Source organism: Phodopus roborovskii, unplaced genomic scaffold, assembly GCF_943737965.1.
Source record: "Phodopus roborovskii unplaced genomic scaffold, PHOROB, whole genome shotgun sequence".
Taxonomy (NCBI): Eukaryota; Metazoa; Chordata; class Mammalia; order Rodentia; family Cricetidae; genus Phodopus; species Phodopus roborovskii.
Window position 1 is genome coordinate 42,968 of NW_026126135.1, and position 18,189 is coordinate 61,156.

General features: G+C 39.0%; 1 protein-coding gene across 1 annotated transcript in view; it reads left to right on the forward strand.

Moving 5' to 3' along the window:
- Nucleotides 1-498: 498 nt before the first annotated feature.
- LOC127218496 (SH3 domain-containing kinase-binding protein 1) overlaps nt 499-18,189 on the forward strand; it is a gene marked incomplete at its 3' end in the record, with an annotated part of 106,548 nt that continues 88,857 nt past the window's right edge. Inside the window, exon 1 of the mRNA XM_051179534.1 lies at nt 499-631. Within this exon, the coding sequence (XP_051035491.1) occupies nt 523-631 (109 nt within the window). The remainder of the gene's footprint in view (nt 632-18,189) is intronic.

Consider the following 18,189-nt stretch of genomic DNA (forward strand, 5'->3'; position numbering starts at 1 on the left):
TTTTTTTTTTTTTTTGGTCAAGAATTAAAAAGCTAGAGGAACTAGAACTACAAATGCATTTAAATCATCTTTTGAGTTTAGTATAATTATGAGTATAGTGGTGATTTGCATATGTAGTTTTTCTAAACCTTTTTTGAGAAGAATACAAATCAAAGTTTTTGAAGTGTGGCATGTGCTTGGCTGGGGCATAGTTGAAAAAAAAGTAAAAGAAGCCATAATTTAGACTTATATGCTGGTGTTTACATTTCAATCATTCTCTTGATGTTCATGTGGAGTGGCCCCAGTCATATAAGGTAACCTTACTATACTGGGCACTATTCCACTTTATAGGGCTACGTATTTCTTTAACAAACATAAGAAGGAAATTACACAAATTCAGACAGTGGCGTTTGTCAAATATTGTGCTGTGCTTATGTGGCATTGTTATTGTTCATTTCCAGAGGAGTGCAGAGGCACCCCTAAACTTCAGACTATAAACACTTCCTTCCTTTTTTTCTGACCTCACAGGAAATAAAGAAAGATATGAAGAAAGACCCTCTGTCCAACAAAGCTCCAGAGAAGCCCATGCACGATGTAGCTGTTGGAAATGCTTTGCTGTCTTCTGAAACCATTTTAAGAACCAATAAGCGAGGTATGGCAAATGGGGACCTTTCTCCCTGCATATGGACACATCTGGAAACCTCTGTATGCATGATGTCAAACTGAACATTGCTGAAAAGTTGAAGAGTTTGTCTTTCTGGTTTTTAGTATCAATTTTGTATGTATGTGTGTGTATACACACACACACACACACACACACACACACACACACACACAAACAAACAAACACGCCCCTAGTAACTTTGTAATAAAAAGAACTAATGAATTTTTTTTTCAGAGGAAAGTTGAGCAAGCTTGTAAATGACTTTTTAAGGCATTTAGCTTCAACCTTCATACCTGTTTGTGTGGGTGAATTATGAGTCTAGAGAGCAATAAAGTACAGGCTGATCTGAGAATGTCTGCCCATACTCTCCTTTGAATTACAGTCAACTCTGTTAGCATCTATCTCTCTAACTGCCCAGCTCCCCAATACAGACCCTGCATCCCTGTGTTTATAAGGAAGATCATTCAATGGTAGAGCTAGTACATCATCTAACCAAGAAACCCTTTAACAATCACAGTCTTGTTTTCATTCTTTTGAGACCTTAAGTCACTTTAGGTGTAAGCTTATTAAAACTGCTTTGGTTACCAACTTCCCTGGTTATAGTTGTTTTTTTTTTTTTTTTTGAAGGATGTGAGAGAGAATCTAAGGTTCCAGAGTGTACCCTACTCAGTTCTGGACTGTGGGGCATACTTGGTACTGTTAGCACTTCCTGACCTCAGGTCAGCCAGGGCCTACAGTGAGATGAGCATGCCCCTGCAAGGTCAGATTTCAGCTGCCCTCTTTTCCTGGGCTTACTACATCCTTAAAAGGGAATTGGGAGCTGTTCAAAACCAGCAGGAAGAAATGTATTAGCAAAGGGTTCCATTAACAAGGGGAAAAAAGAGGCACGTTTACATAACCACAGGCAAGAACAGCTAATCTTTCATAAAATTTAGACAGCATGAGAATTTGTCTAATAAACTGCCCATTGATCCTAGTTCTGGTAACATTGGCTTTGTGTCTCTCTTCCTTCCGGCCTCTTCCACGGCCCCCTCCAGCTGCTCTGGGTTCCATTTCCTATTTTGAATTATTCACATGAAATATTGGCTAGAGGCCCAAGTTGGTTAGCAGCTATAGGATTTTCTTTCTTCTCTTCTTCTTCTTTTAAATCTCATTGTATCCAAATTGGGGATTTCCCATTTTAAGAATTTATCTTATGTTACTGTAAAACTGTAATCTTTGCAAAGTGCTTTCTGAATTCTTAAAAAATTGTATTTTGAGACACAGTCCCACATAGCTCAGACTGTTCTTAAACTTGGCCAAGGCTAGTTCTAAACATTTAATCTTCTTGCCTCAACTTCCCCAGTGCTAGCATAACACCATGTCTGGCCTGAGCTGACATGCTCAGCGCTCCATTCTTGCATGTAGATTCCCCAAGTCCAAGGGATACTTTGTCTTTGGATTTGAGGGATGGAGTCCAGTGAGTCTTCTTTCTGGCGCTTGGGAGCATTCTCCTTCCTATGGTTCTTCTCAAGTCAGTGGGTCTAATAATTTCATACACAGTGACCAGTAGTAAGGACTTTCTGGTCAGCCCTGCTATTTTATAAAGTCGATAAGAGACTTAATTAATTTCAGAAGAGAAGGAATTAATTAAGGTAAAGAATGAAGGTAATTATGTGCATGGGTTCAGTGAAATTACCTGAGAACTTTAAGTCAACTAAAGAATACAACTTTTCAGGTAACTGTTTCTTTAGAACTGAAACTCTGGCCTTTAAGTTCCCCAAATGGAATTTCTTGTTCACCAGACAAATGAGTTCCAAGAGGTACTTTACTTGATTGGTTTTAGCCTTCCATCTTAGGTCTACAGCCAGATGAAGACCAGGCTTTTATAATTGGGGTTTTATATGCCAGGAACTATGAGACTTGAATAGCAAAGGTATCCTGTAACTGAATCCCATATCAGCCCATCTCTATTCTGTTCCAGGCTTCACACTGACCTGCTAGGTCACCTGGGCCAAACACCAATTCCCAGATGAAGGGAAGCATTGTGTACCAGGATGAGTGCTGTTTGATCCTCCCCCACCCCATTAAGACTAACACTATTTTTCCCCTCCTTACAATAATCAGTATGTGTAGTGGAGACTGATTGGCCTTGTCAGGCCAGATAAATAGTTCATTGTATGGATCTCAAAAGCTACATTTCTTTCCTACCCAAAATCAATAGAAACACACACACACACACACACACACACACACACACACACACACACACACACACACACACACACACACACACACACACACACACACACACACACACACACACACACACACACACACACACACACACACACACACACACACACACACACACACACCCCTCCCTTAAAACAAAGATCAGAAGCTAAATCTGTGGAAGGTCATTCTAGTTCCTCCTAAACACTTCTGTAATTTTTCGAGTTATTGAAGTTTACCCTTCCTCTTTTGTTTCCATCAAGCTTTGTCCTTTAAACCTTTAGGTTTAAGCCTGTCTGTATTTTTATAGCTATGATTAAGGGAGGAACTCAGTTTTAGGGTTTGAAAGTCTGTTTTGATTTACTAGTGTGGGATTTTTCTTCAGGTATATGTATCTATCTTGTTAATCCCACCTCAGACCCTGTGATAATTTAGCAGGAAACACAAATTCCCTTCAATTTAGTCAAAGATGGGAGGGCTCTTTTTTTTTTTTTTTTTTTTTTTTTTTAAATGAACCTTGTCATTTGATTCAGGCTAGGAATTGGTTCAGTGAAGGAAGAGTCTATTCTACTCTGGCTCTGACTCTGAGCTTGAGCCATATCACTGAGGCTCAAGACAGCCTTAGCTGAAGAGGTTTAACCAGTTGTATCCAGCTGTTGTTACTGCATTTTGTAACAGCCCCCACTTTGTGACAATTACAGACAGACAGACAGGTTTTAGTACTTGGCAATCTGGAATAAGCTTGCCTTCCCCTGAATAAGGGCAGAAGAATTTGAAGTCTAAAGGAAGTTCTTCATAACCCTGAGAAAAGCGCAGGGGCATAGAACATAACTGTTAGGACATGATTAGCATCAGTTGTGACATTCAGAGTTCTAAGCCTGATTGATTATGGAGAGATAGGAATGACTCCTTGGGTCTATTGCTTGAGAAGGAGAAAGATGCTGCTCAAGTTCAAAGAGAAAGCCAATCACCCAGATGGCTTGAGAGCCATCAGCTGCCCATTGGGGCATTACAGCATCAGACATGGGCAACTGTCCCTACCTCTGGTCACAGTGACAGAATTTTTGGCCCAGACAAAAACTAGTTGAAAGTGACATCCTATTTTATAATTTCTTTTCTGTTAAATCCATACAGAAGAATGATGGGCCCTCCTAAATTGGAACATGAATAGGTAAAGGGAATGCTTCTTTTAATGTTCAAAAACACGAGTTGAGAAGCAAAATTAAATAAAATGGAAGTTTTAACAGGTACTAGAAAATATGTTCCTAAAGATGAACAGTTGGCTTTGTCCATCTGAATGCTCTTTTCTACTTTAATTCAAAACAAAATTAAAATCATGTGGTTTCATCTTTAGAAGGAATCCTGCTAAGCTCTGTCCATGTGATGGATTATATCTGGAGGCTATAGTCTACTTCACTGGCCTGGGAGAAGACCCAGTTTTATGCCAGGGTCTGACTTCCATCATTAGCAGGCCGGGGGTGGGGGGAGGAAACTTTACCTCAAAATCCCCCTCCTTGCTTCCTGTGATTTTGGACATTGTTCCTTAAAAAAAAAATTGGTGCACACCAGTGAACACTTTGTAGCATGTGTTTATTGCATGCCAACTTTGCACCCAATTCAGTGCCTGGTGCTGCTACAAAACTAGAAAACCAGCAGGCAGTCCTGCCTGTAAGCACTCCAGGCTATGTGCCCCATGGGGAACATTGAGAAAGCACTGTCCACTTATTACATCTTTTTTAAAGAACAAGGTGGGGGATTATCTCTTACTGACTTTTGTCTTTCATAATGTGAAGCCACTCGGTGGGTTTCTGGTTGGCTTTATGTGTCCTTGTTTCTATTTCCAGTTTATCATGCATTCAGTGTTTGGTAAGTGTCTATTGTATTTTGTGCATTTCCCATTCTTTGCTATTCCTACTGTTATTGTTATGCTCTCCTAATATAAATTGTATTTTATAATCATCTTTTTAAGCCGCTCTGCTACTTTGGCATCTGCCTTCTGAAAGATAAACTGCTTCTTACCATCTTTATTTAAGGTTATGCATTTGCATTTTAGTAACCCTTCCAGAGAGACATGCTGAATGATCTGACAGTTTTAAAGATGTTATTGGTAACAGGTCTAGCTCTGATGCTGTGAGGTGAGATCATCTGTCTCACGTAAGATTCTGGTTAGGATGGGGCCAGGGTTGCTCCCTGAACCGGTAGGTGAATCTGACTTTAGAGAACATTGCACTGTGGGTTCTGTTCTGATACATTTTAGCATCTTCTTCTGACTCAAAAGCCTTCCTTAATGGAAGGACCAAATATGCACTGCCTCTGGTGACACACCGTTGCTTTAGAATCAGCATGGAAACCCTTCAGAATTCATTTGCATGTGGATGGGTGGTGCTTGCATGCCCTTCATGTTAATGTGGGCCTCATATTTGCCACATAGAAGTGCTCTTCATTTGTAGCTACTACCTGTAGCTTTTCAGCAAATTGAACTAATGTGTATCCTTCATTCCCTTGTATCAGCAGTTGTATTCCAGTAGTAAATAGATATAGCTAAGTGACCATTCTCCTCTGTCACCTTTTCCTGAAATGGAAATGTATTTTAAAAATTCCATTTCTTTACATTTATCTTGGCTACCTGGTATAATACACCAAGGTGTCCATTGGACTGATTCATGAGAGTTTGGGTGAAGGTTAGAGTATGTGCAATACATGTGTAAAGATGAACATGCTGGCATGGAAAGCATATCATGGCTCAGAGGCTCAAAGGCATGGAAAAATATTTTTTGAGACAAGGTTTCACTATGTAGCTCAGGTTAAATTCACTAGAGATTCCTTTGTCTTGGTCTCCTGAATGCTTGGATTACAAGCATGCACCATCATGCCTGGCTGGTGGCATGGATCTTGAAGGTCTTGGGGTTTTTGTTGGAAATTATATATAAGCAAAAGATACAGAAAGTGCATCTTTAATAAAGAAAATCAGAGTTTGGGGATTTAGCTCAGTGGTAGAGTGCTTAAAGCTTTGGGGGAAAAAAAGTAAACAAAACCAGACAGAGTAACTCATTTGGCTCCTGGTGATCTGTTATTAAGTTGTATTCAGAACCTGGGGCTTTGCTGGTAGAAAAGAGGCTTTTTCCTTTCAAATGTGTATTTCCCTATGACTAACTAGGTATCTGAAACTGTAGCATTTTGGGTCAGACTGCCCTTGGTGTGTTTAAATCTGCTGTTGATATTCCCTGGAGAGCAACCTTCTATGGACTGACAGAAGAGTCAACAGAAGGCATAACTATTATGTGGATGGTGTTGGTTATCACCAGAGCTGATCTTTCCTAGGGCAAGTGAGAACTTAGATGTGAGGGAGTAAGAAAGAGACTCACTTCATATGTGCATCTACATCTCCTTGCAGAGGCCTTCTTTCTGATACCTTTTAACTACTAGTCCTGGCCCTATTTCTGAGATACTTTTATGGGAGCCTGTGTTAGGTTGATGGTAGAGAATGTGTTGCCGTTGATCATTCATTTTTGAGTAGTAGTACCAGCCTGGAACTATAACTGGGGGAAGGGATAGAAAGAAACTCTGTGGAGGGTTGTTGCTATCGCACATCTGTGTTTTTTCTGTGCAAGTCAATGACAAGATTACTATTTTGAATTTTTCTTCTATTTTATATCCCCTTTTAACTCCTGTGTCCTGTACCCAAGGCATTAACACTACATAGAGTAACAGCTATCTTAGCACATGCATACTGGGTTTCCACCCAAGTCAGACCTTCTCTAGAAGACTTTTGATGTGGGTTTGAAGTAGTGGCTCCACCTGGTGGTTTTTCTAGGAAACTTCTCTTCTTGTTCACCTTTGAGTATGCCTTTGACTCCCCTAACTCAATGTTCTCATTTTTTTTTCCACCTCAGATCCATCGATTCTCACAGTCTGTAAACATTCCTTTCAGCCTCCTGCTTTCCAGTCTCAAATTTGCTAATTAGGCTCATAGAATCTGGTTCATGATCCATGTCTACCTGTGATAACCCCACTGTCCAGGTTTTTTTTTTCTTTGTTTGTTTTTTTTTTTTTTTAATTTTCAGTTAAGAATTATACATAGCCAGGCAGTGGTGACACACCCCTTTAATCCCAGCACATTGGTGGCAGGGGAAAGTGGATCTCTAAGTTTGAGGCCAGCCTGGTCTACAGAATGTCATGCATGTATATACTGATCAGGATTCTTGATAAATTTTGTTTCTTTGTTTTGAAACAAAGTCTCACACTGTATTTTAAGCTGGCCTAGAATTCACTTTGTGGCTCAGGCAGGATTTGAACTTAGGCCAATCCTCCCTCAGCCTTATAAGTACTGGCATTACAGGTATGAGCCATCACACCCAACTCTTGCTAATAACTATTAAAAATCAGAGTCATGAGTTTAGGTGTAGATATTAATTTGGACAAAACAAAGAATCATGTTGAAATCCCTGTAGGTGAGGCAAAGTCTCTTCCGCATAGCTCCAAGTACTGTTAATTACTTCTTCACATCTTGTTGAACCTGTGTTTCCTCCAAGGAGCAATATTTTTTATTACTTGTGTTGTTTTCAGTTGCCAGCAGGTGATGAAAGTAAAAGGCCAGCTGTCTCTGTTGGCTTTCAGTTGGTTTATAAATTCTGTGTGCAGCCTCTTCTTGCCTGGTTTGAATCATCCCAAAATGGGATGATAGTGACCATGATTATTTTGATAAGTCAAAATGTCTGCTTTTAAATCTCATTAGTTCTTTTTTCTTTTAGTTTTGTTGATAAAATTGCTGATGTGCCTTATTTCAGTTGTACCTGTGGATTAGTCTGGGAACCTGATCAACATTTATAACATTTCCTGTGGGAAAATGCATTTAGAGTTCCCAGCCATCTTAGTTTGGGTTTTCTATTGCTGGGAAAAGATACCATGGCCATGGAAACACCTATAAAGAAAACATTTAAATGAGGTTGTGGTTCAGTCCATTATCATCATGACAGGGAGCTTGGTGGCATGCAGGCAAATGTGGTACTGGAAGAGCTGAGAGTCCTCTGTCTTACAGGCAAAGGGAAGTCAATTGACTATCACACTAAGGGTAGCTTGAGATAAAGAGACCTCAAAGTCCGCCTCCATAGTGACACACTTTCTCCAATAAGGCCACACCTCCTAATAGTGCCCCTAATTTTGGGTGCCATTTTCTTTAAAACCACTATACCAATCGTCTGCAGAAAGCACAACACATGCATATAACTTCCTGTTTGATTCTTCATATTCTGGCAATAAAACATTATCCTGGAAAAGTCAGGGTGTATGTCACTGAGCTCAGCTGAAGTTTGTTCTTGTTGCAGAGCCACTGACAACTGCCAATGATATAAAATGCTGAAACTGACATAATCCAGTCAGTACATTGTGCTCTGAAGACTTGCTTATATTATATTGTACCATCATATAGGGTCCTTATTTTCCTTAGTTTTCCTAGACTGGAGTACTCATGTTTGTCTGAATAAGCTGTGTTAGGACTGGAAATATGGTTCAGTCAGTGAAGTGCTTGTCACACAAGCATGAGGACCAGTTTGGATTCCTGGCACCCATATAACAGCAGGGCGCAGTGTTCAATGCCTGTAATTTCATTGCTGGAGACAGAAGGATTTCTGGTGCTTGCTGGCCATTCAGTCTAGCTGGATCAGGAACCTTCAGGTTCCATGAGAGATGCTGTCTCAAAAAGCAAGCTAGAGCTGAACAAGGTAGCTCTTGCCTCTAATCCTAGCACTCCCGAGGCATTGGTAGTTGAGTTTATATTAGTTTGAGGTTCACTTGGTTTGCATAGTGAGTTCCAGGCCAGTTCTAAACAAACAAACAAACAAACAAAACACAAGGTGGAGAGGTGATAGAGGATAATACTTGATGTTGACCTCTAGCCTCCATATACATGTGCACCTGTGTGCAAACACACACACACACACACACACACACACACACACACACACACACACACACACCATGTTGTAAAATGTAGTACTGTTGTGTATTTCTGTCTGCCAGGGAGGCAACCTTACAGCAAGTATGACATATGCAGGGAGAAACCAGGCTAGCATTTCCAGTGTGTGTTGTGTAGCATTTCAACCCTAGGAAATGCTTTACAAGGGAGACATGAGGTGACAGATGTACAAAGAGGGGGAAGGAATTACCTCTCGGGTAGTATTTCAGCTGTAGTACTAACAACACCCTCTTATCCTCTCGGATGTCCTGTGACAAGGAAACCTGCTTATCTGTGATCAATTTTCTGAGTACCAGCTGGGACTCTACTTCAAGATGTGCTGGACTCCCACATGCAGGGCAAGGGCGTTGTTAAGGGTGTAAGACAAGACCTGGTGAATTTTAAGTCAGTGGAGAAGAGAGGAATGACTGATGATGCTTCTAAAGCTGGAGGCCAAGAAACTGGAGTCAGATGTCACTTGGAGGACAGTCTCTAAATGTGAACCTAAGAGCTCAGAATTTGAGTCTTGCAAGTGACAAGCTGAGAGGAATCTCTCCCTAGTCCCTCAGTAATTTTTTGGGCCCTTGTGTCTGAGAGGGTGTCCATGGGCTAGGCTTTGGCATGAAAATTAGATTGAGAAAGGCCTGACCTACTGATCTGTGAGCTTGGTCATTCTGGCCTACCAAAGCCTAGTATTAAAAATAAGGGAAGAGAATAGGTATTAGGCAACATAGATAGCTCAGTCAATTGCAATTGCCTTGCAAGTACAAGGACCTGATTTCAACCCACAGGACCCATGTAAAACAGCTTAGTATGGTGGCATGCACTTTTAGTACCAGTGCTGGGAAAACAGAGATAGGTGAAACCCTGAGGCCTGTTGTCTATCCAGTTCTACACCAGTGAGCATTCTAGGCCTGTTTCCAAAACAAGATGGCTGGTACCTAAGGAACATACTAGAAGTTGTCCTCTGGCCTCTGTGTACATGAACTCAACGCCACACACACACACACACACACACAGAGAGAGAGAGACAGAGACAGAGACAGAGACAGAGAGACAGACACACACAGGAGAGAAAGAGAGGAAGAGAAAGAGAGAATATGAATAGGTATTGACATTTAAGGAAGTCATCAATCTCATTATAGGGGAAGGACATTTAAAGTAGCCTCTCCTCTACTGCTTAGATTCCTAGTTGGGGTCATCCTTGTGGATCTCTGGACATTTCCCTACTGCCAGATTTCTCTTTAAACCTATAATGGCTCCTGTATTTTGTTATCTCTCTCTCTCTCTTTTTTTTTTTTTGCTCTCCTCTATTCTTTCCCTGATTCAATCTTCCTGCTCTGCCATCTACTCCTCCTCCCTCCTTTTCTCCCCTTCTCTTTCTCCTACCTCCTTCCCCCATTCCCTGTGCTCCCAATCTTGTCCCCTTTCCTTTCTCTGAGGGGGGTCCATATATGTCTCTCTTAGGGTCCTCCTTGTTTCTTAGCTTCTCTAGGGTTGTGGATTGTAGGATGATCCTTTGCCCTATGTCTAATATTCACTTACTTGTGAGTACATACTATATTTGCCCTTCTGTGTCTGGGTTACCTTACTCTGGAATGGTGTCTTCCAGTTCATTCATTTGCCTGTGAATTTCAAGATTTTGTTATTTTTTCCACTGAATAGTACTCCATTGTGTAAATGTACTACATTTTCTTTATCCATTCTTTGGTTGAGGGACCATCCTAGAGCCTTCATCTAGTAGGTGATAAAAGCAGAAGCAGACATCCACAGCTAAGCACTGAGCTGAACTCCTAGAATCCAGTTATAGAGAGGGAGGAGTGATAAGCAAAGGAGTCAAGACCATGCTGGGGAAACCCACAGTAACAGCTAACATGAGAAAGTGGCAGCTCACAGACCCCAGTCTGACAGCTGGGGAACTTGCATAAGACCGAACCAGGCCCCTTGAATATGGGTGTCAGCTGAGGTGCTTGGGCAGTATTTGGGGCCGCTGGCTTTGGAGCCAATAGTTATCCCTAGTGTACTAATGGGCTTTGGGAGCCCATTCTCTATAGAGGGAACTCTTTCAGCCTAGACAAACTGGGGAGGACCTAGGCCCTGCCCAAAATGATGTGACAGACTTTGATGTCCCCCCATGGGAGGCTTGACCATCCCTGAGGAGTAGCTTGGGAGTATGATGGGGGTTGGTGGGGAGAATGGGAGGAGGGAGAGGGAACTGGGATTGGTATATAAAATAAGATTTTTAAAATTTAGATTAATTTAAAAAATTAATAGGTATTGAGCCATGACCTAAGATACAACCACTCAGTAGATAGGGTTGTCAGTACTAAACATGATAAACTGCTAGTAAGACTCGCAGAATGTTGGAAAGAAATTAGAGATTTATGGAAAATAGTAATAGAGTGTTTTTTCTACAAAGCAGCCAGTGATCAGATGCACATGAAACATTCTCCAAGAAGGACCAGATGCTAGGCTGTAAAAGAAATCTCAATAAACTTGAAAAAAAAAATCAGATCATACCAGGCAAGTTGTCTAACCACAATAGGATTAAATTGTAAATCAACAACAGAAGGAGATTGGAGACATTCACAATTCTATGGGAATTAAACAGAATATTCCTGAATAACTAATGAGGCAAAGAATTCACAAATTCTAAAATACTTTGAAATGAACAACATGAAAATAACATAAAATTAATTGCCTGAAGTTTATAGTTGTTGATAGCTATATTTAAAAAGGAAGTGTCTTGAATAAGCAACCTAACTCTGTACCTTTATGAGTAAAAAGAGAAAACCAACGAACAGGCATAAAGCAGAGCAAAGATTTCAGTGGAAAGAAATGAAATAGAGACTATTAATATACTCATAAAAATCAACCTAGCAGGGGTTGTGTTGTTTCTTACCTGGGTGTGGTGGCTCACATCTGTAATCTTCACACTTAGTAGATGGAGCCAGACAGATCAGGGAGTCAAGGTTATCCTGGACTACATAGTGAGTCTAAATATAAGACTGCCTGGGCTATGTGGGATCAGACAAAACAAGGCATACAAAAAGGTTAGTTCTGTGGAATCACTGACAAAATTGATCAGCATTTACTTACAGTGATCAAGAAAGATTTAAATCCCCACATGAGAAATGAAATAGAACATATCTGTCAATCTTAAGGGACATGTAGAGGACTGTAAAGGAATATTATGAACAACTGGCACATTATTGATGGACCTATAAAATGGTATAGCCATTTTGGAAAAATTGTTTGTCAGTTCCTCAAACTTCTTTCTAGCTGTCATATAATCCAGAAATTGATATTCAGGAAAAATGAGAACATGCATGTCCATACATACATTGTACTAGATTATTCCTAGCAGCATTATTAATAATAATCCTCCAACTAGAAACAACACTAATGTTCAGCTGCTGATGAATAAATGAATGAATGAGCGGACGAACTTTGGTCTATCCACACAATGGAATATTATTAGGCCACATTATGAATGAAGTACTAGTACATAATAAAACATGTATGGACCTCAAAAAGCTGATGCTGAGTAAAGGAAGCCACACATATATGATCACATATTATTTGATTTCATTTATGTGAACTACCCAGAATAAACTAATTCCTAGAGACAGAAAAATTGATTAATATTTGCCTAGACCTTGGGGATGGGCATGACAGCACCTGCTAATAACCATGAAGTTTCATTTGGTGATGATGGAAATGGTCCAAAATTAGATCAGTGGGTAGGCTGTATAATCCAGTGAATATATAAAACCTATTTAATTATATACTTGAAAAGGGTGAATTTTGTTACATAAATTATATCTCAATAAAGATGTTAAAACAGAAAATCAACACATAAAGTTGTATTAAATGCAGTTCCTTAATGGTTCCTGGCTGTCTCTCTGCCTGTTGTATTTTCTGTACTGTTACTCCCCATCCCCCCAGCTGAGGGACACAGTATGTCATTTCTTTTATTTAAGTCTTTAAAATAATATATTTCTCAGGGAGGCTTTATATTTTTTATTCAATCAGTTGCCTAGGAGATAGTGAGTCTAGGGGATCAAAATGACATTGTTTTGCTAGAGATGACCTAAATATTAGATAATCGATTTGAGAAGGGCAGAGAACTGACTGTGGCTTCTATTGTTCATTTCTTGAGAGGAAAAAAAAAAAAGAAAAAAAAAAAAACATGAGATTGCCTGTAAATCAAAAGACAGACCTCTTATATTCTACATTCTGAGCTTCCTGGAGAGAGCCTGTGTCAGAAAGGCAAGAATCCCATTTACGTTTCCAATTTTTCTTGCCATTGTCACTAAGTCTGTATTGGCTATTTTTGCTCTTAAGTTTTTATCTGCAGTACTGATGATTTCTTTAGGAAAGATGCTTAGATGTGGAATTACCAGACAAAACTGTGCATTCATTCTGTGGAACTTTGATACATTGTTATTGAATTCATTGCCCGATGCTTACAACTGTTCCACACCCTCACCGGAAGCAAGGGATGATTTGTAATGTTTTAAGCATGAATTCTCTAATTAAAAGAGTGTTTGAATATTTTAGTTCTATCATTTATTAATAGTCTTTGCTATTTATGTAAAGTATTTCTAAATAGTGTATTATCCCTTTGTCCTTCATGGCCAATTTTTCTTCCTAGTTTGATCACTTCTCATTTTTTCCATTTATTTTAATGTATACAAACACCACATTTCTATACATTTAATGTGTGGAAGCACTCATAGATTGTGTATCGATGCTTTCATAGTTATCCCAAATAAATTCTCAGCTCTTTTTTGTACTAGCTTCATTTTAATTTCACATTTTTTTTCTGTATAGAATTTTCAATATCTGGGATTACTATACAAATTGAGCATTAATTTGAAATGGGCACTTTTCCAGTATCATGTACTTTTGGTACTTCATTTATTATATAGCAATATTTCCTTGGCCCTTCAGTTTAATGCCATTAACTTTTCTCAACATTCTTGCATCACTATAGTTAATTGTGTGGCTCTATAATACATCTTAATATATAATGTAACAAGGTTTTGTCCTTTTTTACAAATCACTCCTCACTTAGAAAACAATGTTTTATCTTGGGCTAGAAAGATGGCTTTTAAGTAAAGTGAGGACCTGAGTTTGATCCTCAGAATCCAATGTTTAAAAAAATCCACATGTGGTTGCATGGTACATGTAATCCTGGTGTTGGTGAGGCAGAAATAGGTGGATCCCTCTGGGATCTGTGGCCAATCAGTCTAGCCTAGTTGGTTCCTTCCAGGCTGTTGAGAGTCTTTTCCTGACAAAAACAAGGTTGACCTTTGTCCTCCATATACATACATGCACACGTATGCTTGTGTGTATGTGCGTGAATACACACACTAGACACCAATCAAAAAGTTTTTACCATTGCCATTGGTTTATCATAAATTCACATGATCAAGTTTTAAAAAAAATCTCATTAGGATTTTAATTTCTATCTTATTAAAATTAGAAGGCAATATTGAAAGACTTGGCATTTTCCTAACATTTTTGCTTATGAGTTTTATATTATACAAATTATCTTTAGTTTCAAGTATATAAATGGAAACCTTCTCTCCCCTTCTCTTCTTTCCAAACACTGCAGTAAATGAATCCTTGCATGGAAAAATATCTCAGGCCCAGAATTCTAAACAGTTGATCCTGGCCATCTACTTCAGTCAAGTGTCTGACTTTTGTTTGCAGCATCTTGTTTTCTTCTGATGCAGTTAGTCTTAAGCAGGTTGTGGTCAGTGTTGCCTTTTAAAAATGGAATCTCCTTCCCCTTAAGATTTTTCCTATTACTGATGTATAGATTTTAACTTTTGACTCTTTCTCTTATAATATCCCTTTGTGTAAGTCTTATAATTGAAAATAGTAGAATTGTTAGTATAGCTTTCAGAAAGTGGGTCAGTAGAAATTATAAAATGCTGGGTGTTTATGCAGAGCGTTTTGGAAACAAAAATTCCTTAGCTAGGATGGAACTTCACAAAGTACATTTATATGTATACACACATATACATGTGTAAATTAACTGCACATTCGTGTGCACACAGACACATGAAGGAAGCAGATGTGGAGATACTTGTTCACTTCAAGTATAACCCATGAGGAATGGGTCCATTTAAAAAATAATTTGAATGTAAGCTCCATGAAGGAGGAAATCTCAGCACATTCCTCTTGTAGCCAAATTGACTCATTGAAGGAATTGAGCACTTAATCACAGATTCATCCATACTGTTGAGAAAAGTAAGTACAAGGAAAACTATCAGAAAGACAGCAACCTTCCTAATTTATTTGTGTGAAAAAGAAGCTGTTAAGTCAATTCATGATAACAGGGAAGAGCCCCTGTTATCACAGCCCCAGTGGGCACCTCTGAACACATGTACATAAACACTAAAGGGACTCAGCAGGTTGCATGCACACATATACATGTGTTTTTCTATGTATCCCTGTATGAATGTATGCACATATCTAACAATAACTAAAGAAGGAGAGGTTGTGAATTTGAGAGTGCATAGGGGACACAGGAGAAGTTGGAGGGGGAGAAATGATGTAAATGCAGTACTCATATATGAATTCTTAAAAAGTAATTTCAATTTTTACAAAAGAAGCTATTAAAATTCTGTCATTCAGAGAACTGGCATTTGGTTCCTGAGTGCTGAGGGAGAGGGGAGACTCAATAAGCAGATGGTTGGGAAAGTAGATCATGAGACTAAAGAGTGAACCTAGATCCTGGCCTGTTAATGGTGGTTTGTTAGTAGAGTGTGCAAAGGCAAAATGCAGTTCCACAAGAGGAATTTTGAACTAGACAGTGAGTCATGTAATGGCTATTAGAGCCAATTATATTGTAGCTATTTGAAGAGGAAACAACAGAATTGTTCACATTTACTTATAGACCACAAGATACAAGTGGGAGAATATGTTCAGGGCAAGGGAAGGCTTTGACTGGATGTCATCATTTTGATGCTGTTATTGTTATTATTTTGTCTATATGTATGTATAGTATATGTCAGTGTGGGTATATATACATACATGTGCATTCTGGTGTGTACATGTGAAGTCCTGAAATAAATTTTAGGTGTAGACTTGATTGCTCTCCATCTTATTTTTTGACACAATCTCTTACTGAACCAGGGACTTAATCACTTTGGCTAAGCTGGCTGGCCACATGCCACCTGGTCTGCCTATCGTTATTTCCCCAGTGCTGGGACTACAGACAACTCTACTGATCCAAACTTTTACATAGATGCTGGTGGTGATCTGAGCTCAGGACCTCATGTATTTGTAGTAGGTTCCTTATCAATTGAGCCATCTTCATGTCTCCATGCCATTATTTTAATGTATATATGATCTTATGCTATTCCCCAAGGTATTTGAAATGAATGTGTATAGTTAATTTAATTTTATAGACAACTACATGTACACTCTACTCTTTTTGTTGGGGTTTATGGGCCAGACTCAGCTGTGCCCCTTCTTTTTTGAGTTTTCTTTCACTGATGTTTGATCTGCTCATCATCACCTATGTCAGGGTGAGGGAGTGTTTTACTTTAATTTCTATTGCTATGATGAACATCATGACCAAAAGCAACTTGGGGAGGAAAGGTTCATTTGGTCCTACACTTCCATATCAGAAGTCCATCATTGAGGGAAGTCAGGGCAAGAAGTCAAGAAGGAGCAGAGGCAGAAACTGTGGAAGAATGTTGTTTACTGGCTTGTTCTCCATGGTTTGCTTAACTCACCTGTTTTTCCTACAACCCAGGATCACTTACCCAAGGGTGGTATGGCCCACATCATTCATGATTCAAGAGAATGTCCCACAGATTTGCTTACAGGCCAGTCTGATGGAGGCACTTTCTCAGCTGAGGTTCTCTCTTCCCAGATATATATATATCTTCACACACACACACACACACACACACACACACACACACACACACACACACACACATATGCTTGTGTCAAGTTGACAAAAACTAACCAGTACATAGAGGTAGCTAAAATAGTCAGCAAAGGGGTTGGATGACTGGATGATATCGGCTCTGGATGTCAGGAGCCTGGTATTAGGCCCCTCAGTGAGCTAGTACTGAGATACACAGTCAAGTCTATTGGTGTTTCTGCATGAAGTTGGCTTCTTGAAGATATGGGATATGGCAACCTCTGTGGGGTATGATGCCAGGAACCCAGTTCTCTCTTCATTTCTCTTCCCCTTTGGTCTCTTTCTTTTTTCCTAGGGATAACTTGGATTGATTCTTAAGTAGAGTCATTCTTTGCAGAGGAAAAGATATAATTTCCAGATTTTTTTTTTTACAAAGGAATCACCTTTTATTTCTTTTAATCCCTTTCTGGGCTATGTTTTTTTTTTTTTTTTTTTTGACACAGTAAATCAAACATATGGAGGTGGTATACTGTTAATAGTAACATCTTTTTTTTTTTTACAAACAATTGCTGTTTAAGAAAAGAAATAATAATAGTTTTATGATGACTTTTAACTTTAGAGCAATCTTTGGTAATATTACCAAGAAAATACTCTTTATTTCTTTTAAAGAAATTAGTTTCCTTTGTAATTTACTTTGACTAAGCCATTGTGATAAAAGGTAAGACACTTAGAATTTTATACAAAAAGGGGAAAATTACCCAATATTCTGCAGAGTTTGACATGCTGTGGACAAGGATAGACAACCATGAAATGCTAGAAATGAAAAGTCTATAATATATATGTTTATATAACACACACACACACACACACACACACACACCACGAACATACACTCTTAACAATTTATACTGCCCTTTTTGCCTGGTACTTATGTGCAGGTTATTGTAATGTTTGAAAGAGTCCTGTTATTTAGTATATAAACTGTATTGCTGTACATAACATACGGTTTAAAAAAAAAAGATTCCTTTTTTCTACCTTCTTCTTCTGCCTTACTCCTTCTTCCTCTGCCTTACTCTTTTTCTCTCCTTACCTCATTCTCTAGGTTCCAACATGCTGTGTGGTGGGTTCCTTATGCATGTATGTATATGTCTTGTTGGCTTATTTCCTCTGTACAGAGAGCACAGGAATAATCGAGACCATTGAAATCCAAGGATGACACACTGAAAACTTTTTGCAGTGTTGCACCAAGTCTTTTGTTAGCGACACTTATGTAGGATGTTATTTTATATTGTTCTTTTTCCCTACTGATCCTCCCTTGAGAAAATGTTCATAAATTTAGAAATGATGAAATCTATGCAGCAAAAAGGGAGAGAGGCAAGCATCAGTGGGTGGTTCTGTAGGATCAATCTCTCTATTTACATCATCATAAATTATCAGTTGTATTGATCCATTCACATTGATGTATGAACTCATTCTGCCAAAGAC